This window comes from Sciurus vulgaris (assembly GCF_902686455.1).
Source record: "Sciurus vulgaris genome assembly, chromosome: 14".
Classification (NCBI taxonomy): Eukaryota; Metazoa; Chordata; class Mammalia; order Rodentia; family Sciuridae; genus Sciurus; species Sciurus vulgaris.
Window position 1 is genome coordinate 79,285,114 of NC_136475.1, and position 24,215 is coordinate 79,309,328.

Consider the following 24,215-nt stretch of genomic DNA (forward strand, 5'->3'; position numbering starts at 1 on the left):
GGCAGGTTTATTTGCCTCCTGTTGCTGTCTGTGTATCTGGTGGCATCACCACTTACAGGCCAGTTCCTTAGTTCCTCGAGAGAACTCAGCTCTTTCCCACACTCCTTTAGAGGCTCCTGCGGGGAACCAGATAGAAAGGGGAGTCTGAGAGCAGCCTTGCTGTCTCTAATGGGTAGATTGAAAATGGATCTTGTTTCTTCACCCTTGGGCCTGAGCTGTTACCATAAAGATTCCAGGCAAATTTGGGGTTGATAGCACTGTGAGCCCTGAGAGCGCTCAGACTTGGGTTGGGGGCTGCGTGGGGAGGGTCGGGCCCAGTTCTTCCCCCAGTTGGCAGTGCTACCCAGAACCTGAGGCAGAAGGGCTGCTTATGTTCTGTCACATGTTTCTGCCTAACACTTGTGTGACCTCCAGCTTGCTGGCCCGAGGTCCCCTCCACCCTGCATGTACTGCTGATACTGGAGTGTGTCTCCAGCTTCTAGCAGCTAGGGGCAGGGCACAGCCCTTGGGAATCGCTTCCACTTCCATTTTGGTATCTAGTAGGTGTTAGAGGCCATTGGCTTGCCTATTGAGACTGGGTTTCTGCTGGGACTTTGCTGCTCCTGAGTGGGCTTTAATAGTAAACAGAGGGTGCCAGATTCCTTTCCATTTGAACTCCGAGGGCTTTTTGTCCGTTATTTGTCTTTTTGACTACAGTATGTTGCCCCTAAAGACTACCAGATCTCAGATCAGTATCATCCTGAGATTTGTATTTGTGTCCAAGCTGCCTCCATTTGGCTAAGTGAGGGCAAGACGGGGTTGGGTGCACGTGTGTCTGTGTATCTGTGTTTGTGTGGTGTGTGGCTGTGTGTGGACAGACAGGACTTGCTTCCACATGAGCTGGTTTCAAGGCAATGTCAAGTGAGGGCCCTGGAGTCGGAAGGAGCTGAACTTTCCAGCTGCAAGGCCTCGGGCAACCAGTTTCTCTTGGCCTCGCCTGTAACATGGAACAGGTTATAAGCACTTTCCTCCTTTGGGTAGCAGGCAGGGCTGACACTGTGGGAAGGCGCTCAGAAGTCCTGTCCACCCTCCTGCCTCTTTTGTGAAGTCTTGGGTCAGTTGTGCCAAATACTGATCCTGACTGAAAGCCTTGGGGGATGGGAGCCTCCCCAGTGCCACTTAGCTACCTGTTCCGAGTCTAACCACCTGACACTTGTTTCAGCTTCTTATTCTTAAAAAAAAAAAATATATATATATATATTTTATATTTTTTATATTTATATATAAAATATATATATTTTATATATAAATATATATATATTTATATATATATTTATATATATATTTTTAATATTTTTTATATTTATATATTTTATATAAATATATATATATATATATTTTTTTTAAGTTGCAGATGGAGACAATACCTTTATTTTATTTTTATGTGGTACTGAGGATTGAACCCAGGGCCTCACATGTGCTAAGTGAGTGCTCTGCTGCTGAGCCCCAACCCCAGCCCCACTTAGTCTGTCTTGAAGTCAATACTATTACCCCCACATTTGCTTCCTTTTATCCAAGGTTTGCTGAGCATTTCCTGTGAATAAGCCGTGTGCTGGCTTTGAGGGGACACTGAGCTGAATATGTACCCAACTAATTAACACTGTAGCGTGAGCATCTTAGAAATGAAGTGCTCAAAGGAGAGAGAGGTCATAACCAAGGGGGTCAAGGAAGGCTCCTTGGAGGAGGGGGCACTTCAGAGGGGTCTCTGAATTCCAAAGGGTCAGGGGAAGGGTGTCATCTGGAGCAGCCACAGTGTGGGGACAACACCCCTGGGGAAGTGGCTGGGGCCTGGGGTATGCTGGAGGTCAGATTGAGGCCCTGAAGAGGTTTGGAGAGAAGGTTCCTGGGACTCATAAGCCTGTGTGGCCCTGGAGCATCGCTCCCAACAGCCTGTCTGGGGTTGGGGGCCAGTGAAGAAAAGGCAGGACAGAAGAGGGTAGCCGAAAGGGTGACTGAGCTGCTCTCTGGGAGTAAGATATTGATTCTTTATATTCCATAGACTAGAGCCCAAGAGTTCAGACTTGAGAGGAGCTGAGCAGATTCAAAGTGCACAGCCCCAGGGGGTCATGGCCACAGAATGCCAAGGTAGGGGCTAGTTTTCATGCCTGCAATGTCAATCACAATGCGGATGGGGATGGAAGGTCCCTTCTCTGGTCTTTCAGAAGTTTTCACGTCCCACACTGATCACTCTCCAGGTCTAGATACCCCAGCGTCCAGAACATTCCTACGAAGGGCCAGGAGAGAAATGGGATTTGAGTGGCAGATTCCTGCCTCTACAGCCTGACTCCCCTTGCCCTCTTCTTCCTCCCCCACACTCTGAAGAGCTGGCTGCCGACTCAGAGGGGAGGGCCTGGGCAGGGAGCCAGCACCCCCAGGTGTGGGTACAAGTGCCTAGCAGCCTTTGGTGAGGACAGCCCATGGACAGGGCCCTCTGTCCGGCTGGGCCACATCTCCCTTGCTGATCACATCTGTGGCTGCCGCCTGTCTGGAGGACAGTGGTGGGGGAGGAGGTATGGACGCCTGGGGGTTTCTAGCCAGGCCCTGGTGGAGAGTGGATTAATTTTGTAGCAGCAGAGGTGGCTCTGCATGGGCCCCTCCTGTTCTGCTGTGATCCTCTCTGACCCCTAAGCCTTCCTGACCTTATTTAGATATATGACCAGGTTCCTATTTTCTCTTTCCTGCGGTCATCTGTATTGATCCTGCTTCTCTGTTTCTGTTTCAAATGTCAAGGTCATATTTAATTCTCAGCCTGTTGTTAGCTGCCCCATCTGGGTGCACGGAGGGGACTGTCGGAGGACTGTCTCTTATAGCCAGCGACTGGGAAGCTGGGACTCAGGTCTCCTGAGTCTTAGATCAGTGTTCTTGTGATTAGTTGGGGGGTCAGTACAGAAAATGCTCCAGACCTAGTCAGCTAGATCACAGGGTTCCAGTGACCCTTACTTGAAAGTGTTAAAAAAGATGCTTAGAGTGAGGATTATGGGATTGAGGGGTTAGATTCGTGGTTGACTGAGCTATCAGCAGGAGACGAACTGTGTCGTAGTGAATGTCTGCAAGGCCCTGGACTGTGCCCTCCTTTAGTTCCCCAGAGGACCTTGGGAGTCATAGACGAGTATGCCCCCACTTGTGTCAGGCCAGGGAATCCTCCAACACCCCACAAGCAGAATCTTGGGGGAGACACTTCTTGAAGGGATGGTCTTGTGTGGTGAATTTTATAGATTCTTTAAGGGTAAATAAATGTATGGATAAAAGGGAGTCTAGATAGATCTTCCAGAACCTTTGAAATGAGGTAGTAAGGGTGTCTATTCCGACTTGTTAAATGCCCATGAATTGGTATTGGCTTACCCAGAAAGCAGTGTGCATTCTCATTTTTGTAAAACTCCTTTAAAATAAATACAAATATTCGCATTTATGCATGGGCTAGTACATATGTAAAAAAGTTGTCCTGGAAGAATATACACCCAATCTGTCAGTAAGGATTTTGCCTTCTTATTTTATACGTTTTTGTATTCCTTGAAAAAATGTAAATGAACATGTGTTTGTTTCTTAATGACAACAACAAAAATAAAACCATACCTTAAAAAAAAAAAAGTGGTAAAAACAGATTTTATTCTGGAACTTTGGCAGCAGGGGAGAGAGTCCACAGTGTAGAACTGGGCTCCGTTCTAATGCCTGGACCAGTGTGGATTCTTAGCCAGGAACAGGGATAGAGGTCAGGATAAGATGAGGATTCTGGCGAAGAAACAGTAGGATTCTTGCTAAAGGCAGCCCGGGTGACTGGATACCAAGGGTAGGAATGAGAAACTTGACAAGCTATTGAGAGTGATCAGATATCAAGGGAAAGTCACACGTATAGAAAGTTTATGAATAATAATATGAAAAAAATTGAAGTCACCCTAACGGGGAGAACAAAATTGCTTTTTTTAATAAAAAATCAACTTAGAAGTCAAGGTTACTGGAGGAAACTAAACCTTTGTAGGGAGGGTCTTTTCTAGAGAGTTTTCAGGGTAAAGACTTGGACTGGAAGAGGCTAAGAGGAGAAAATAGGTAGCTGCCTGAACCTTGTTCCCCAGGGACAGTGGACAAAGTTAGCTTTCTAGGATGGTGACTTGAAACTCTGTTCCTACCCGGGGTGAGAAACATCATTGAGAATCTTCCCGAAAGACATCAGTTTGGTGCACTGTCGTGGCCCAGATGTTCTCCAGGAGCTGGAGAAACAACTGTGGTCTAGCCCAGGGGTGCAGCGCAGGTGGCCCAGCCCAGGCACGGAGAGGGCACCACTTCCCCTTCTACAGTCTTCTCTCCTCCCCAGCCAGGGGCATTTCTTAAAGCTCCCTTCCTCTCTGAAGCTACCTGTGGTAAACGAGCACGAGAGAGGGTCTTTGCCAGCCTCCTCTGGAAGGAGGCAGGAAGAGAAATGAACGAATCCCAGCATGGAGGCAAGCAGAGCTGATCCCTGTGCAGAACAGTCCCATCGTTCCAGGCTGGTAGGGACAGATGTGCAGGGCAAAAAAGGAACTGGGTAACGGGACAGACCTCCCCTACCAGGGGATTATCATGTTGTACTAGGGCTCAGTCGCTGGAGCCCTGAACAGCTGTGGGACGCAGGGTTTTCATCTGTAGCTCAGGGACAGTGGTGTCCTCATCTGACTGGAGTTGCCTGAACGAAATGCAAACACTTATGGAAACAGCCCAAATGTAAGCTGCCAAGGAGTTATGCACCCCTTTTCTTTAAGTAGGGATAGTCCTGGGTGGCAAAGGGTGAGGACAACCCCCGCGGAGGCCCTGTCACACTGTAAGACCTTACAAAAGTGACCTGTCTTCCGCATCACCCTTAGGTGAAGGGAAGAGAGAGTTATGTTGAGAATGATCCCCAAGCCCACAGTGGACTCTGGGCTGGTGGGAGGGCAGTGGCAGGGACAGAGAAAGGTGTCTCTGCCCTCCAGTTTTCATTGTCAGACCCAGATGGCTTTTCCCAGGGCCGACAGGGAGTTTGGCCTTTCTGGCTTCCATTTCTTTCTCCACAAAGCCAGGATTTGACAATATAGAGACTCCTGCCCATGTAGTGTCCCCAAGCCCTGGCCCTCTGTCCCTCCCTGTCCCCTGGTCTCCTTAGGGCCAGACAGGCAGTGGCCTCTGCTCTGGGTTCTGGGTCTGCTGGCAGGGCTGGCTGTGCCACGGCCCGGAGGCATGGGAGGGTCTAGACCACAACGGCCTGGCAGCTGGCGCTCGGCAATGGCTCCTAATGGTTTTATTACCGGTAACAATGCGCTGCTTGTTGACATGCGCTCACAGCCTGTGCTTCCCAGGCTGACTGGTGGTGGCCTGAGGGCCCTGCCTGGTACTGAAAGCTCAGCTGGAGAGCCCACTGGGGCTGGGCAGTTGCCTCTGAGTGTTCTTCTGTCAACACCCTCCCAGTGGCCTAGCGTCTGAGAGCTGGGCCCCAAAGTGGCAGGCCTGACAGCTCTCAAGCTTTTTCCCCAGAAGCCCCTTACTTCAGACCATGATAGTGTCCATCCGTTCATTTATGAAAACCTCTGGGTATCAGGCACTGGCTGCACAGAGGAGAGACTAAGGAGCCAGCAGCCTAGGGAGCAGAGTGGTGAGGGCTGGTCAGTGTGGGTGGCTGGAGGAGCCCTGGCAGTGGTATCTTGGCATCACTGGGGCTCAGAGGGAAGGGACGGTCCAGAAGAGCTTTCTGAATGATGTACCACTTGAGCTGAATTGATGGGCAGGGAGCAATGAGTTAGTTGATCAGGGGCATGTTCTGGCCCCTTGTGGCTGGAGTGTAGGGAATGCTGGGATAGAAAGCCGGAGGGGCTCGGAGCCTCATATTTGTATATGTGAGAAAGATCATTCTGGGACCCCAAGGTAGAGAAATGGGACAGGTAAGATTGGCGACTGGGAGCCCAGGAAAGCAGGGGGCAGTAGCAGGGGCTTAGAGGAGGGCACGCTTTGAGGGACGCTCAGGAAGCAGAGTCAGGAAGGGCTGCGCATTGAAGGGAGTGGGGCAGCTCAGCATATGCGTGGGAAAGAGGTGGGGTGCTTCCCAGGGAAGCAGAATTGGAGTCAGGGCTGGAAGGTGGGTGGGATTTCCTCAGAGAAGCCTGGATGTCTCCAAGCTTGCAGGAGGAGGCGAGCGCCTGAATCACAGGCCTGGAGGGGGCGTCCAGTGGGATGGATGAGAAAGGGGCATTTGGTTCCGTCACTGGTAGGCAGCCCTGCAGACGCTTGAAGGAGGAAGCGACTTGACCAGGATCAGGGATGCTGATGATGGGGACCTGTGCTGGGGCTTTGGCTTCTCTGTGGTTCCCCCAAAAGATGAGCAGCAAGGCCTAGACCCTTTCACTCCTCTCGCTGGCTGCACGATCTGGGTGAGTCCCACCACCCTTTGAGAATCATCTGTAGAAACTGAGGTAGAGTGTCAGGCCTTCCAGCCACTCTCTATTTAGAGGTAGGTCAGCCAAGATAGGAGGGGACAAGCTAGGGACAGCATTTTTGCTAAGCAAACAGAGAAGATGCAAAAACCGTTTCTCTCAAATAGAAATGAGTCTTTTGTGTGTCACTTGTAGTATAATCTGAAGGCTGTTTCTGAAGACTTTCTAGAAAAATGACCTGAGCCACGTCAGCAGCACGGAAGCCAGGCAGAGGCCAGGGCCAGCGTGGCCTCACGCTGGTGCCATCAATCTTGGTCTGGTCAGGCGGTGGTTTCACCTTCCCTGTGCCACCTGCCAGCCATGTATCCTTGGGCAGATCACTTAACCTCTGTTGGCCTTGGTGTTGCTGTCTGTGGAGTGGACATAACCTCACAGACTTGTATGTTTGTTTGTTTGCCTTGAACATTGCATCCTGTGCTAAACCTGGATATTTTATTTCACTCATCTTTTAAAAGCATCCTTATCCAGTTGGCCTCGCAGGTGTTAGATTAAAATTCTGCCATGTACGTTCCCTGTTTGGCACAGAGGCGATGCATACTGCCCCCCTTCTTTCTAGCTGAGTTTCCTCTGGTGCTTTGCCTTCCAAGAGGCCTGTTCCCTTCTGTCCCATAGTCAGTTTTGAGCTCCCTGTTCCTGCAAAGTCCCCTTTGTCAGGTCCCAGTGACTCTCTTATTCCCAGTTCTTTTCCTTCAACCTGAGTTACTCTGGAGTGTGTGAGGAGCTTCTGCTGAGAATGGGAATGTGGGTCAGTTCCTTTTTCTTTTTAATAACTGCGAGGGAGGGTCTGTGCTGAGCTGCCCAGGGCTGTGTGGAGAGCAGAGGGTTGGTGGAAGCCAGGGAGGATAGTCAGACGATTCGGTGGGATCACAGCTGGGACCTGCTTCTGCAGCTGGCTCATTGTGCGGGGTGGGGTGGGGGGGCGGAGAGGGGTGAGAGGCCTGGTGGGGTCGGGGAGGTGAGATTGGGGGTGACTTGGCCTGGACCTGGGGTGGGCTGTCCTGCTTGCAGAGCCAGATCTCGGGAGACAGTGGAGCCAGAATCCTCTGTGAGGGACACACATCGTGGCTCTTTGACTGAGTTGTTTTCCTGTGATCTGCAGCCATGCTGGTGGGGGAGATCTTTGAAGCATCCCTGCATTCCAGAGTCTCTGGGTCTGGAGTGGAGGTGGCTTTTCAGCAAGGGCTCTTGTGCTGGCGATGTTAGCCAGGAGGCCTGGCAATCATCGGGCTGTCTCTGGTCAGGGCTGGGACCTCGTGGGGTCTGCTGCTTATTTGAGTGTGGAGCCCATGTTCCTCTGGATTGAACAGAGAGGACCCAGGCCTTAGCCTGCCCCTCCGGAAGCTGGGCCTATATGAACCCAGGGTGTGGTGCTGTAATCAAATGAAACGTACAGCATAATTAATCTGGCATACCCTTAATGATATGCATAATTGTGCTGCATGGTAATTAGGTGTAAATGGTAAGCAGTTCACATAAATGTTTTTGTAATTGGTATTAATTTTGCAGAGGCAAACCAAGTTTATGTGGTTTTTCTCTTCTTGCTCTGTTAGTTTTCTGGTACAGGCAATTCCCAGCTTTTGGAGGAATTCTATTGCAAATGTTTGTTTATAGGGCAATGTTTTGTATTTTCTCTCAGAACAATGTTATGAATGGTTATGAGGTTCCAAGCTGGTTTCCAAATGCCTCTTTGGCCCGTACAGTAGGTGAAATGTGCAAGCACGTGCCTGTGTGGGGGTGGCCACCAGCTCCCTGCTCCAGGTGCCCCTAGGCCTGCAGCTCGAGGGGCGGTCTCAGCGTGTGCACGTGCATCTGCGTGTGTCTGCATGTGTGGTGTGTCTCTCTCTGGGCGCACATGTGCTGGTGCTCATGTGTCTGTTTCTGTGTGTCTGTGTGCTCATCTGTGTCTGTGTTTGTATCTGTGTCTGTCTCTGTGTGCATCTGTGTCTGTGTGTTTATGGCTGGGTGTTTGTGTGCATCTGTGCATGTGCATCTGTGTGTGTGTATGAGTCTGTGTGGCCACAGTGCCAGGTGGAAAGTCATTGCTGTGGGTGAAGTCACAGCTTCTATTCTAGGGGCTCATGCCAGCACCCTTGGATGGAGTCTTAAGCCAGAGTCTGCGTTTCCTGAGAACCATACTGGCCTTTCATCCTGAGCCATGTGATATCTTGAATGAACATTTACTGAGTGCCTACCATGTGCCAGGCACTGTGCCAGTTTTACAGATTGAGAAACTGAGGTCCACACCGCTGAGTGACAGAGCCAGAGCCTGAGGTGGAGTGTGGCTGAGCCACCTGAGGGTGGAAGGGTGGGTGAGCTGTGGTGGCACATACCGCCCAGGATCCTGGAGCTCCTCCTCCTTGCCTTGACCCGCCTCCCCAGTGGCTGGGTTGGAGATGGAAGGTGAGGGGAAAGCAGCCCAGGGTCCGGTGGGTAGTTCTGCGAGCAGCAGTTCTGCCCTGCCTTAGTGGGTGGGAAGGGGCTGAGCCCCATCAGCAGCTTCCAGTCCCTGAAGACCCTTGGGGGACCTTCTAGTTTTGACCTTGGAGTCAGTCAACTGCGTGATGGAGGGTATCGCTTAGTCTAGGAAAACCATGACAAAGTCAGGTGGGGGAACGTGTCCGCAGGCACTGCAGGAGAGGGTGGTCACAGGCAAGAAGGGACTCACCCGCCCCTCTGTTTTCTGAGGATCTCTGGCACCCCCAGTGCCTGGAACCCTCATGACCCCCTTCATCTTTGCATCCAGGGACAGGAGGACCTGCACCCCCCTTAGCAAGTGTCAGTTCTTGCCTGGGGACAGTGGATAGGAACCTTGGGGCTCCTGCAAATGGTCTTTCTGTTGGTGCAATGCCTTGGGGGCCCTGCCAAGTGACCCCTAGAATGGGGATTGTGGGGGGTCACTCTAGGCACCGCAGCACTGTGCTGGGGATGTTGCAGCTGCCTGGGAGTGACTTCACACAGTCCTCTCTGCCTCAAGGGTCACACGGAATGGGGGGCAGGAGCAGCCCCAACTATAGGCTGTGGGGTCAGGAGAAGGCACCAGGAAAGTGCAAGCCATGAATCCTGACCTCATCTATTTGGGAAAACAGATGCATCCACATACACGTGACATATGGAGTGACTACCCACAGAAACTGACTAAAGACCCCCCGGGCGGGTGGTCAAGGAGAAGGGGGCAAATGGAGGAAGGAGAGATGTCAGACTGAGGGTCAGGAGAGAGGAGCTGGGGGACTCTGGGAGGAGCCCCCATTTGGAGGAGAGAGTGGTGCGAGTGGATACGGTGTGCAACAGGGGATGTCCACTGAGGACAGCGACTGGACCTGGAATGATGGGGGTACTGGGAGAGGTGGAGGGTGAGGCCCCTCTGTAGCCAGCCATTGGTGTAAGACCAGACTAGAGTTTAGATATTACCATGCATGGAAAATATTGGCATCACAGAGTTCAAATAGAGGTAGAGAGCTAGAGATATGTATCAACTTTATTAATATGTAATTCAAGCTGGGCCTGGTGGGGCACACCTGTAATCCCAGTGACTCAGGAGCCTGAGACAGGAGGATCACAAGTTCGAGGTCAGCCTTAACAATTTAGTGAGATCTCAAAATAAAATAAAATAAGCAGGGCTGGGGATGTAGCTCAGAGGCAGAACACCTCTGGGTTAAATCTCTAGTGCTACAAAAAAGAAAAAGGTATTATTCACTATCAGTGAGAGCCCATCCAGGAGACAAAAACCACATGGGGCTGGGTTGTGGCTCAGTGGTAAAGTGCTTGCCTCACACGTGTGAGGCACTGGGTTTGATCCTCAGCACCAAATAAACATAAATAAATAAAATAAAGGTATTGTGTCCATCTACAACTAAAAATATTTTTTAAAAAACTACATGGAGTTTGGAACAAGGAAAATTTAATATAAAGAATGATCAAACTATACCAGGGGATTGGAATAACGAGGGATTGGCCAGTGCCAAGAACTCCAAAGAATATGGAAATAGAAGCTATAAAAACATTCCATACAACTTGCCCATGTATGTGTACAATTGGATGGTTTCAGTACACTCACAGAGTTGTGTGGCCATTGCTGCAGTCAATTTTAGAAACTTCTCATCAGGGATCAGGTGTTTGGTTGAGGAAGCTGCACGTGAACTGTCTGTGCTGAAAGGCTGGGATGGAGGTGGAGACACCAGAGGAGGAAGGAGGGAGCAGGGAGGGAGGCAGGAGGAGGGAGGCCTGCTGCAGAACAAAGGCCAAAGTTACTGTAGCCCTGGTACAAGGGCTAGAGGGATTGAGGGGATAAGAGAAGCTTGGGGATCAGGTGCCTGGGAATGGGACTGAAGGTGGAAGGTGGGACCTGAACTCCCTCCACGGTTGGCGTTTGTGCCACTTCACACAGAGAAGCTAGATACCAGAGCAAGCTTTGCGGGGAAGACGAGGCATCCAGGTCTGGAAGGGCAGGGTTTGAGTGACTACCAGTCATCCAGGTGGAGGAACACAGAAGGTAAAGAACGAGGGAGCCCCTGCAGGAGGAGCTCCTGAAAGCCTGGGTGTGTTAGAGGAGGGGAGTTGGAGAAAAGCTGAGGGCAGGTGGCACCCTCTGAGCAGCCTTGGGAGCAAGACTCCGCGCTAGCCCCGACATAGCTGCAGAGTCTGAGGCCAGGGAAACCAGGAGCGTGGAGCCCAGTGGAAGCACGGTGGGACAGAATGCCAGAGAATCCACCGGCTTGTGAACTTCCAGAAGTAGGGGGTCCCTTGTTCACCCTGGGCCTGGCACAGCAATGGCACTGGATATCTGATTGGTGAGCAGGTGCTTGAAGTGGGGAGTCATTAGCTGCCAGGGCTGTTGAATTGAGCTCAGGGCCCACAAGGAGGAAAAAAAACCCTCAGAGGCCGGGGGTGACTCTATCAGTGAGGACCCATGCAGGAGACAAAAACCACATGGTGTTTTGAACAAGGAAAGTTTAAAGAATGATCAGCTATACCAGGGCACTGGAATAATGAGGGATTGGCTGGTGCCAAGAACTCCAAAGATGACAGAGATAGAAGATATAAGAACAGCCCCTACCCCTACCGTTGCCATAGAGTGCCTGGGGAAGAAGTCCCCAGGGCTGAGATTCAGACCTGGATGGAGAGGGCATGGCTGTGGCTCCCTGGATGGCAGAAAAGTCATTGGTGCCATGCTGGTGGAACTTTCTAGAAATCTGCACTCTGGGACTTATTGGAAATACATCCTTTGGGTCCCAGGGGAAGTTGTTCATGGGGAGGGATCTTACAGGAGGCACACTGCTCCTAAGCCCCCCAGGGGAGCACTAGGTAGAGCTGCCAGCTGTGCTAGCACGCACTGCTAGGGTCAGGAGTTGGAGAAGCTGTCTGCTCCGCTGGGGCCGAGCACTCCTGCAGAAACTGGACAGGGAACCAGGTGCTGGAGAAGCTGCAACAGTAGACCAAGTGCTGGGGGCTTCACCTCCTGCAAGAATCTAAGGCTGGAAAGAACCCAGGCTGCGGGATCTGGCTGCTGGAGGAGTTGTGGAAACCCTCCAGGAGAGCACACTGGGTCTGGGAAGGAACCCTCCTTCCTCCTTCAATGTCTCTGCAGTGCCCTCCACTGACAAAGTTAATGCCGTGCCAGCCAGGAAGGGGAAAAACATATTTAAAGGACCCGCCTGTGTTTTCGCCAAGGTGACTGAGTTGGTAACTGGTACGGTCTGCCCTGTTGGCTACAGAGCTTCCCTTTGCACCCTTCACACCCATGGGAATTCCTGTGCAGCAACAAGATGACTAGCTACCTGCTGTCAAGACATAGTTACTCTTGTGATGTTCTCATCCTTTTGCCCACGTAGAGTCCCAACAATTAGTGCACCAAGCCCTGGCTACAGTGATAACTGCTCAAACTCAGAGTGCCCTGACTATTGTTACCTAAAACTAAATTATAAAGTTAATGGCTGACAATTTGTATGGAAAACAATGGGAAGAAGGGAAAAAGAGGAAGACAATGGTGACTACATATGCAAATAAATACCTGCGCATCCCCAGTCCTCATTTCTTCCCGTGTTCACAAGGCCACACTTGCCCTCTGCTTTCCTCTCCCGTGACCCATTCTGCATCTCCTCTGCCTTCAGCCAGTGTCTCAGCAAGACATGCTGCGTTAACCCGATGGAGTGACCCAAACCCTCGTTCCTGAAGGATCTAATCAGTGGCCAAGGAGTCCAAAAACAAAAACCAGGATGATATCTTACTTTCCAGGGAACCATTTTGGGGTTCACTAGTGGAAGCATTCTTCCTTAGGGGGATGAAGACAGTCAGTGTCCCCACAGGGTTTTCGATATGAGGTAGGGAGCAGGGGCCAACCCAGGAGGCTAAGGGGAGAGTTCCTGAAGAGGCCTGGAGCTGGCAGGTGTGGGACATTCTTTACACAAGAGAGACACACAGGTGTGGCCCTTGGGCCACCTCCCGGGGAGGATACAGTCAGATTAGTGCTCATGACGACCACGGAGCCTGCCAGGGACCACACGACTGGTTTCTCACATGGACTTCCAGCCCTGACACCTGGGCTGTGGAAACCCATCTGACCGCCGCCGCGCACATGGCTCCTTCTGTGTACAACCCTCGCTCAGCAATGGAGGCTCCTTTATGGAAATCTCTGGTGGCTCATTTTGGCTCCTGAGAACAATTCCAACTCCTTGACAGCATCTATTTTGGGTATAAACTCCCCCAACACACACACTTTTGGGGCTGTGTCATGGTAACCATTAGCGTGAGCAGAGGAGTCTGACTCAGACTCAGCCCGCCCCTGGGGCTGCCATCCTGGCCGCAGGTGTGCAGATGTCGTAAATGTGCCTGCTGCCTGTACCTGTGCTGGCAGTGACCTGCCCTCCGGGTGTGTGTGAGAGCCACGGATCACCTTACTGTGACTCCCAGGCCATACTAATGGGCTCTAGAATCGAGACAGGATGGCGGGACTGTTAGCCTGTCACCAGGCTGGTGGTGGTCTGTGGGCAGCGGGTGGGCTGGATACAAGTGGTATTTCTGAAAGAGCAAGGGGGTGATGATGTCATCTCATGCTGAAGTGGCACCGAGACTCCCCTTACCCCTCCTCCTTAGCCAGTCTGACTTGTGACACAGAGGCTGAGCTGGGAGGGCGGGGGCGTTGGCAGATAGACATCTCCCTCTCGAAGACCATGGGGACCCCGTCAGTCTTCTGCTGGCCCCTAGCTTGCAGCAGACCCAGAGCCTGTTGCCGCTCTGGGGAGGGGACACAAGATGCTCTCCTGCCTTCCAGCACCCACAGGACTTGTTGGTACCTCTTCCCCACTCAGTAGGACATTCAGCCATGAGGCTGTTATTTGTGAGCTGGGGCCACCCCAGGGGCAGCGATCATTGACTGTGGGAGTGGCTCTGGGGTCTGTGCTTAACCTGCTCATCTGAGGGCCCCTGTGTATGGGAGGCTCTGGGGTTAGATGGACCTGGATTTTAATCCTGCCCTAGGCTCTCTAACTGTGCTGCCTTGGAGAGAATATAAACCTCTCAGTTTCCTTTTCTATAAAATGGGAATAACGATGGGACGTACTGCATGGGCTCCAGAGGGTTGCTACGAGGATTGAATGGGACAGTGCGTGTCCTGGAGCTCTGTGCCTGACAGGTGGTAGGTGTTCAGTAAATAGCCGAATGAATAAATGAACAAATAACTCCTTCATTGGGGCAGGTCATTGGCTGCTGTGATTAGAGGTGGCAGAGGCCACCACCTGCTTCCCTGCCCCAGTGCGCATCATCCTAACCAGGAAGAGGGCTGACTGCAAACTGTTCTGACTGACTGTGCCCACAGCTAATACACCCAGCAGTCAAGTGGCAGTCACCAGGGATGGTGATGGAGTGGAGAACTGGCTTCTGAATAGCACAGACCTGGATCTGTTTGGCTGCACCTCCTACTGTGACCCGGGACAGTTTTTGTTAACCTTTCTGTATCTCATTTTTCTCATCTGGGAAATGGGGCTAAAAATAGTACCCACTGCAAAGGGCAGCGAGGAGGCGCGTCAGTGAGCTTTTGACGTTGCTGAGCATGGCTCACACCTGGCACGACCAGGGTAGTGAGCACGAGCTGCAGCCTGGGTGACGTCCACTTACAGGCACTCCAGGGATTGCAAGAAAAGAGAGGAATCTGTGGGTGGGTGGGTGAGTCAGGCACTAATAATTGTTAAGTTTTATGGGGCGCTTTCTCTGTGCCAGGCACTCTCGCAAGCTCTCCCAGTGCCTTCTGCGCTGGCCCTCGCCACAGCCCTGAGGCATGCTGTTGTCCCCCCTAGACAGCTGAGAACACTGACACTCCAGAGGTGGAGGTTAGCCCCGAGTCAGGCCTGTGTCCCTGGGAATCAGTGGCTTGCTCACCACCCAGTGTGAGCGCGCAGGGCACCCTGGAGCTCAGGATCCGCTGCCACGTTACAGCCTGTGTGGTGCCCGCCACCCTGCCACCTTTGATCCCTGTCTTCACCTCTTCACTCTTTGTTCTCAGCCCAGCTTGCCCACGTGGCCACAGCACGTCTGCGGGTAGCCCCTGACTCACGTGCCGCCCCATTAGCATCCCTCCGCAGCATCAGTACAGTTCAGGAGGCCTCGGATTGGCTGTGCCTGGTCAGACTCCCACTCTGCGAGGAGGTGGGTGGGCTCAGCCGGTCACAGCCAGGCCCCCAGAGTGTCCCCACCTGCCTTCCCATAGAGGCCTGGAGATGAGGAGCAGGCCTAGGGTGAGCCTTTGGGACTGTTTTGGTGGAGCAGGGATTTTGGCCTGTGGGCCCTGATGGATTTGACCATGGACAGGGGTCATGGCATGAGGGCCCTTGCCCAGGGGGGCTATGAGGGGAAACCTAGATGGAGCTGGTTGAATGATGCGGGAGCTGAGGCCTGGGGTGCTGAGGAGGCTGGGGAAGGTGAGGGAGGTGGGTGGCCTTGGGGACAGTGGGAAGGTGCCGATCAGCCAATGGGATGGTCCCCAGGCCGGTGTAGGGAGTGGGGGGTCTGTGGGGGGGGTCTGAGTGGCGGGTCCTTGCTTGTGAGGGAGCCCCGGTGTGGGTGGAACGGCGCCCCCCTCACGCAGAGTTTGGGAGGAGCGGGAAGGAGGCGGCGCCCTGGGAAGTGACGTCATCAGAGGCTTGCATATTTCATGAGGGGGCGGGGTGGGGGCGGAGGGAGGTGCCACTTTTGCAGCTGGTGATGGAACTCTGCGTGGGCTGGGGAGCTGGTGATGCTGCCTCTGTGGGATGTGACGGTTTCACAGAGCAACGGAGGGGTGATGGCCGTGGCCACTTTCGGATTCACAGAGGAGGAAGTGGAGGCAAAAGCCACCAATGGCTGCGATGGGGTGAAGCCCTTTCCCGTCCCCAGTCCCTCTTTCTAAAAATTAGTTTTTATTTACAGTAGCACATGAGCAGTCTGAGGAGTCCAATGGCACTTGCATCCCTAACAAAATGCCTGCCTCTCTGCTTCTCGGAGGCGGCCACCCTAGTCCTGTTAGCTCTTTCTTCTAGCAGTGTCCCACCTCGTATTTCTTTGCCTTTCTTTATCTCTGTCCACTCTTCCTTCATGTCGGGGACTGAGCACAGGGCACTCTCCCACTGAGCTCCATTCCTACCCCTTCTTATTTTGAGATCTGGTCTCACTAAGTTGCCACAGCTGGCCTTGAACTTGTGATTTTCCTGCCTCAGCCTCCAGAGTATCTGGAGTAGCTACTTTCATAAGTGGTGGCCTGGCTACATCTCCTGTTTCTGAGTAGTGTGCACATTTTCAATTAATCTATGTAGACATTTTCCTTTGACTTCCTATTTAGTAGATTCTCTGACATAGACAAACTTTCTCCTCTCCAGACATCCTCCTAAATAGTTTCTGTGGTATCATTCCAATATTCTCTCAAAAAAGTGTATGCACGTGTTAATGTCTATATGTGTATGCATGTAATAGGCAGAATAAGAGCCCCTCAAAAATGGCCACATCCTGATTTCGGGAGCCTGTGAATATGTTACCTTACATGGCCATGCAGATGTGATTAAATTAAGGCCCTCAAGGTGGGGAGGTTATCCTGGATTATGTGGGTGAGTCAGTGGAGCCAGGAGAGTCCTTAGAAATGAAAGATGAAGAAGCCAGGCATGATGGTCTACATGGTAATCCCATGACTGAACGCTGAGGCAGGAGGACCACAAGGTCAAAACCAGCCTCAGCAACTTAACAAGACCCTGACTCAAGATCAAAACACAAAAAGGACTGGGAATGTGGTGCAGTGGGTAGTTGCCCCTGGGTTAAATCCCCAGTTCCAAAAATAAAGCAAAAAATGAAAGATAGTCGAAAAGAAGTGACAGAAGCAGAGGCCGAGTGACATGAAAGGAGAGTGATTTTGGAGATGGAAGGGGCCATGCATAAGTCAAAGAGCAGAGGCAGCAGCTGGGAAAGGCAGGAAAATGGGTTCTTCTAGAGCCTCCAGAGGAGAACACCCTGCCGTTCACCCAGCTGGGAGAACCGCTGAGGACGACTGGAGACAGCAGTGATTGCAGACAATCAACTCTGTCCTTTTAAGCCACTGATTTGGGGGCACATGCAACATGTATGTATGTGTGTACACACACACACGTGCACATACATGGTTGTATCCGTGCAGTGTTTTCACTATCACATTAGCACAACCACTGTTCACAGCAGAGCCTTCTGGTTACTCCAGTGGTTTCCATCATTGCGTTGCTTTTTTCCCCCTGAAGTTAATTATTACCTTGTTTGTTCACCTGCCTTGTTTTCTTTGTACCTGTTGCTAATCCTCCCACACCTAAGAGCCGTCAGTCTGGCTTTCCACAGGTAAGAAAATGCTTCAGTTCTAGCTTTTGAGTTTTCCGCTTTCTTTCACTCTGGCCAGCTGCTCTGGGCACAGGCCACATTGTAGCTGACATTCTGTGACTTCTCTTTGTGGTCACCTGGCGATCCCCTTCACCTTCTGGTTGGAGACCCTGATTCCTGGCGTGGTGTCTATTGCTTGGCTTGCCCCCTTATTCAGAGCACGTTTCAGGGCAGAGATGGGTGAATATCCAAGCCTGTTATGTTCCCGGGTTCAGATCACAGAGTAAAGCTGTGAGCTGTCCCTGTGGCTTGCCAGGTTTCGTAGCAGAGGGCATGGTGGTGGCAGCACCTGACAGGCCTCAGACTGGTCACCTCGCTCGGGTAGGAATGGCACCATCTACTGCTCATGCCAGGTGGTTGCCAGGCAGCCTCTTCACCTTCCTCTGGGGATGACCTTCCTTCTCCCCTGTGCGGTGTCTCCTACGGCTCAGAGGGCATCTCCCTGGGCTTCCAGAGAGAAGGGCATGAGACCTGGTGTGTCTGAAAAATGTCCACTTGCACTTAAAGAAAATTTGTCAGGATAATTTAACTGGAGAATTAAGGTTCGGTTCATCTTTAAGAATTTTGAGGGGAGGGTCTTTATCATCTAGCTTTCAAGATTGCTGTTGAGCAGTCTGAGGCCATTCTAATTCTGGACCCATTTTCTGTCACTTTCCGCTCCTTCTCTGGAGACGGGTGTGCTCTTCTCTTTGTCTCAGTGTTCTGAAATCTTGCAGTGGCGCCCTTGGTGTGGGGCTGTGTTCATCTGTGTGCTGGACAGTTAGGCTTTTCAGTCGAGCAACTCGCATCTCAGTTTGGGGAAGTTCTTTACAATGATTTCGTCGGTAATTCTCTCCCCACTCTTCTTTCTTTCTGTAACTCCTGTTATTCAGATGTGAAAAATTTCTCACCAAGTTGCCCAGGCTGGCCTCAAAATTGTGATCCTCCTGCCTCAGCCTCCCAAGTAGTTGGGATTACAGGCACCCAACTGTCTACTCTCTGCTTCTATGAAAGCAACATTTTTAGCGTTTACATATAAATGAAAATGTGGTGTTTGTCTTCCCTTGCCTGGCTTATATCACTTAACATAATGTCCCCTAGTTTCTCCCATGTTGCTACAAATGACAGGATTTTGTTCTTTCTTTTTTTTTTTTTTTTTGCGGTGCTGGGGATTGAACCCAGGGCCTTATGCTTCCAAGGCAAGCACTCTACCAACTGAGCTATCTCCCCAGCCCAAGGATTTTTGTTCTTTCTATGATCAAATACTATTCCATTGTGTACCTACATTGTGTAATCATCCATTGGTAGACACCTAGGTTGATTCTATATCTTGGCTATTATGAATAGTGCTGCAATAAACACAAGAGTGCAAATGTATCTTTGACATACTGATTTCATTTTCTTTGGCTATACACCCAGTAGTAGAATTGCTGGATCATATGGTAGTTCTATTTCCAGTCTTCTTTTGAGTTTTACATTTCTATTAGTATGATTTTTATTTCTAGGGGTTCTTTTTTTGTCCTCTGACTATTCTTTTTTAGTAGCATCCCATTCTTGTTTCATGGATGTAGTATCTTCTCTGTGCATAAAGTCTGTTTTCTCCAAGCCGTTTTGGTTATTGTTGTGTTTGATTTGGGCTTAGTCTTGGTTTATTTGTTCTGATCTCTATCTTCCACTTCCCTTGAATGACTGGTAGTCCTTGGTTGTCTTTTCTGGGTTAAGAATAGGGAACTAAAAAAGCTGATTGTGCACTCTCAGCTTGTTGGTGGGACGTGTCTTTGAAATCCACATTGGTCGACCTGAACAAGGCGTTTGGAACCCATTTTGATACTGGTGTCAGTGTTGGCACCTTAGGCCTTTTCTCTTGGACAGTTGAGATTCTCTGGAGAAGAAGGTCAGAGTCAGTCTCCCACTGCTCCCAGCGCGGCCTGGGAATAGCCAGAGGGATCCCACATCAGCATTTCCATTAACCTTCTTTTCTTTGTCTTCATATACCACCTTTGCTATCCATTCTGCCGGTCACCTGTCTGTGCCAGGCCCCCTATTTTACACCTTCCAGACCTTCAGACTTCTGGGGGTGGGAAAGGGGAGGGACTTTATTTCTTTTGTCCAGCTTTATTTTCACACACGCATCCCCTTCACCCTAGGCCCAGAGTACCTGATGTGAACACGTCAAGGTCTGTTGAGGACTCTGTTGTAAATTGGCTTTCACACTTCTGCTTCAAATCCCTCTGTCTCAGGTCTCATTCCAGATCCCAAAATTTTGTTAGTAGTGTCTCTTCTCTCTTTCAGTCCAATCTTGTGATTTTACGTCTTCTTAAAAAAACTTCCACTAGGTTGGATGGAAGAAGGAGGCAAAGTGTTACCTTCAAGATCCCGGATCTTTTGGCAAAGCAGCTCTGTAACTGAAGCGGTGACTGTCAGTGGTGATGCTGAGATGTTTTCATAATGGGATTCTTTACACCTTTTTTTTTTTTTGTTTTAATTTTTTTTTAAGATGTTAATGGACCTTTATTTTATTTACTTATATGTGGTGTTGAGTATCGAACCCAGTGCCCCACATGTGCTAGGCTACCACTGAGCCACAACCCCAGCCCTAAACATCTTTTAAGTCATGTCATAAACATTAATAGGGTCACTGTGGACATGGAAAGTATCAGAGAGAAAGTAAAAGCTGCTGGCGATGGTGGTAGGGCTCTTGGGAAGGACTTCTTTGTGGTGGTGGTTTTGTGGTGCAGCCTTAGCCTGGGTGAGGCGCATGCTCTGGTGCTGGGAGCAGCAGGGCCATGATGGGGGACCCATGCTGCTGGGCTGGGACAGTGGCCCAGGAGCTCTCCACAGCCAGGCTGCCTGGGAGAAGAAGGTATTCAGGAGTGCCCAAGGCCTGGGACCTGGGCCACCCAGGGGCTCCTTGATTGTGCAGTGCATACCTGGCCTGGCCACATGATGGCTGATTTTGAGAGCCACTTACCATCATGGTTGGTCCATTGAGCAACACAAAGGGACCTAAGATGGACACACTCACACTGCATTTTCTGTGAGGACAGTTTATGCGGCTCAGGTGTCAGGGACTTGGGTGGAAGAAGATGAAGAGGAAGGAATATCTCCTTCCCTTCCGGGGTGTCTCCCCTCAGGGTCAATGCTCTGTGGTCTTCTGCTTTCCCATCTGTGTTCTTCTTTGCCACTGGGGACAGAGGTTCTCTGAAAGGGCCCCCCCACCCCGTGTTGAGACTAACTCCTATTGTTTACTTTGTGCCAGGGTCTCCCATCTCCATTTTGGGGTTCCCCAAAGTGCCCTACCTTGCCTGCCACACACCTGAGCTTCTTGTTGCCCGTGGGGCCTCCAGAGTGGCCAGTCAGGGCTAGGGTCCTGGAGGTCAGCCAGTCCAGCTCCCCGTCTTACTGATGAAGAACTGAGAGCCAGAGGAGCCCAGGCAGAACCTGGACTCTGATCTGCTGGCTCTGGGCCAAATGTTCCTTCCAATCAGACTCTGCCCCCTTTTGAAGGTTGAGACGTTGGGTGATTGGAGATGACTGCTTGGGGACTAATCAATTACTGATAATGGCTGGAAACTTGGGGTGCTCTGGGATGGACCAGTTCTCTGCTGGGCTCTGCAGTTGCTTCTGTGGGGTGGTGTGAGTTAGGGGGTGTAGCTTCCTAGAGAATCCTGCCCCTCAGAACATGGGAGTTAAGAGATCTGGCTCAAGCCTCAGTCTAGCCCTCCCTGTGTTGAGCCTCAGATTCAGCATAAACTAGGAAAGTGCCGTCTGCGCTTAGCGCAGGATCTGACGTGGGGCCATGAACGGTTGCCATCCACCTTCTCAGGGATGGGGCAGCCCACCCCCGCGGAAGATAAGATGCCTTGCACCTGCGGCCTCCTGGGGGCTCAGCTGCGGGCCGGGGTCTTTCCAGCCACTCTGGGTTTGTAACCCGTCCTGGCCCCGGAAAGATTCCTCCCACCTGCCCCTGGCTCACACTGCTGCCGGTGCAGAGCTGGACCAGGCGCCCACCTCCAAGGCTTCCGCCCCCGCCCCCAAGAAGCTGGGCCCAAGGGAGAGCCCGGCCTGTGCTGTCTCCGGCTCCTGGTTTTCCAGGGAGCCCTGGCTGGAGGGGGATGGGAGGAAAAGCCCGGGAGGAGGAGAGCTGGGAAGCAGAACGGGAACTGGAAGGGGAAGGGTGTGGGTGGCCCCGATCCAGCCTGCCTCCCACCTTCCTGCTGTTGCCAGTCCCCTCCCGCGGGCACGCACTCGAGGCAGGGGCCCGGCGCTGGCTCCCGCGGTGGGAGCCGAGACCTGGGCCTCTCCACAGCCCCCCGCAGCCCAGCTGTGGCCTGCGGCCCCGGGCTTTGTTGTCTCACTGGCTTGAGGCCCACACCTGGAACGGGGAGGAAGAAAAGCCCCTAAAACTCATCCGCGAGGCTCGCTCGAGCCCACCGGTTCTGCAGGCAGATGGGGCCTGTCCCTGGGCGGCCAGCGAGCAGCCCGCAGCCTCCGTCGGGGCGGCCTCGCCCCCCGGGGCAGCCCCTAGACAGCCAGCCACCCCGCCTGCCTGCGCCTGGGCTCGGCCCGGCTTTCTCGGCCCAGGCGCTAGCCCCGAAGTGAGGTGACATTCATTTCACTACATCCTGTGACTGCCGCTCACTTCCTCCACGTGGCAGGCGCCGTGTGGGGGTGGGGGTGGGGGGGTCGGGTGAGGACAGATTAGAAGGAAAATGCAGCGGGGCCGGGGCCTTGGGGGAGGCTGGGGTTTCCCAGGGGCTGGTTGGAGTGGGAGGGGGTGCGGGAAGCTTTCAAAGGGAAGAACGGATGTGAGAGAAGAGAAGGGAGGAGGCCGGAGGCTGCTGGAAGTCCCAGAAGTGGCACCCACAGCCACAGCAGCCTGGAGGCTCTAGAGGCCTCTCCAGGTGGGGGTGCCCGAGGAGGCTGCCAGCGCTAGCGGCGGGGTCTGCCTCGGTTTCCCCGCTGCGGGTGGTGCTGGTGAGGCCGGGAGGAGCGCAGGGTGAGGGCCTCACAGGCCAGGCTGGCCCTGGGGCTCAGGTGGGAGGGTGGCTGGTGCGCCACCCTGCTGACGCTCTCTTTCCCCACAGGTGGAGGCACCGGAGGCCCAAACCCACACACCGACTGAGGCCGCATCCTACCAGAGGCTGGCGCTGGGATCTATGTGAAGTTTTAACTCTTGCTCACAAAGACCACGATAATTCCTTCCCCGAAGCCCGGCAGTCCCCCAGCCCCGCGCAGCCCCAGCCTGCCTCCCACCACCCAGCTGCCCGCGATGCCCTCCAGCGGCCCTGGGGACACCAGCAGCTCCGCTCAGGAGCGGGAGGAAGATCGGAAGGTGAGCAACTGGCTCTTTAGGGTTAGGGTTAGTGGTGCCTGGGGACCCTGCCCCCACATAGTGACAACTCGGCCTGCTGAGCGCTGCTCCTGTGCTGTCACATGGATCCCTCAGTTCTTCTCAACAGGGTGGTGGGGACCCTTGACGTCCCTATTTTGGTGATGAGGAGGCTTAGAGAGGTGAAGTCTGGAGGTGGAACAGGAATTTGGACCCAACAGCCTGGTTCCAGGGCCCCAGCTCTTAACCCCCGAGGTGTTTGAGCACTGACTCAAACCCCAGTGCTGGCGGTGGTGAGGGGTCAGTCCTGTAGGGAGTCCCATAGCCTCATTCCTTTTTGGATCTGCCTCTTACTGCTGTGAGTCCTCAGGTGAGTCACCACACCTCTCTGTTTTAGCTGCCTCTGTTTCCGGGGTGTTCAGTGACTTCCCAGGGCTCTGTAAACACGAGGCCATTGCCCACATAGGCACGCTGCTGTGTTCATGTACTCAGAGGCCAGAGAGAGCAGCACCCTTAGAGGTGGCGACTCCTCACCTGCCTGGGCTTTGGGTAAGCGTCACTGAATGATCCTGATGTAGTTTCTGGCCATGGAGCTGGTGGCCCCTGTGTGCTCAGAGTCCCATGAGGGGAAATCTTGTCATTTTTCTACTGAACTCCAGGTTTGGCCTGAATCAGTTGAAGGGGCTTTCATCAGAATTCATAGGCCACCCTGGGACCTCCTAAGCTCTGACCACCCATAGGAAAAACAACTTCTGCCTCCAACACTGGGACCCTATTTTCCCTCTGTCAGCGGGATGGTAAACTCCATGGTCACCCTCCAAGGGAGCCATGGTGGCCCTTCCTGGCCTGTCTCCACAGTTCCCTCTGCCCGCTCCCCTTTCCCTGAGTTGCTGTGAGGGGTTGTGATGCTTGGTGGGGTCTTGGGGGCAGCAGTTTGTTCTTCTGGAACAAGGGTGGACCCCTGGCACCAGGTCTGGGGCCCCTGAGCAGGCAGTCTGGGCACTGCCCCAGGATGGCAGCTCTGCTGGCTGCCTCATGTGCCACTCGCTCTAGTCTCCCTCGCATGCGCACCTCCTTCCTGGACTCGCTCATTCTTAGAGTGTGTTTCTGGGTTTTGGGTGGTTTCCATCCATTGTTGCATTTGTCCTTAGGGACAACCCTTGAAACTAGCAGGGCATGACAGATATCCCTGGTTTACAGATGGGGATGTTGAGCCTGGCTAGTCAGCGGTGGGTCCATGTGGAAGTCTGGTCTCCTGCCTCCCAGATCTGAGCCCTTCCGTGGCTGCCTGCATAGGTCCTGCTGTGGACACACACACGTGTGCACATGCAGCCAGGTATGCACACAAAGCTCGGGAGCTGCCTTCCCCGCCTGGAGCCCTGCTGAGGCCCAGGGCTGTGTGCCCAGTCAGGCAGAGGCAGCTGGGGGTCAGTGTGTGCTGTGGCCCCTGGGCAGGGCTCTGGGGGTTACAGGTCCTTTCCCTTCTTTCTAATCCCATGAGCAAAGGACTGGTGGTCCAGGTGGTCCCACAGGCCTTTGGGGGCACCTCTCCTTTTCTTTTCTTGGTTGAACCC

At 52.6% G+C, this 24,215-nt stretch overlaps 1 protein-coding gene across 3 annotated transcripts in view; it reads left to right on the forward strand.

Moving 5' to 3' along the window:
* The window catches only part of DNMT3A (DNA methyltransferase 3 alpha), a 96,911-nt gene that overhangs the window by 4,150 nt on the left and 68,546 nt on the right, over positions 1 to 24,215 (forward strand). For 2 of the 3 annotated variants that reach the window (XM_079110127.1, XM_079110126.1), the window contains exon 2: positions 22,397 to 22,644. In XM_079110127.1, coding sequence (XP_078966253.1) covers positions 22,582 to 22,644 — 63 coding nt within the window. In that variant the 5' untranslated portion in view covers positions 22,397 to 22,581. Of the gene's footprint in view, positions 1 to 21,078; positions 21,913 to 22,396; positions 22,645 to 24,215 lie in introns of those variants that run through there. The other variant, XM_079110128.1, reaches the window with a different exon arrangement.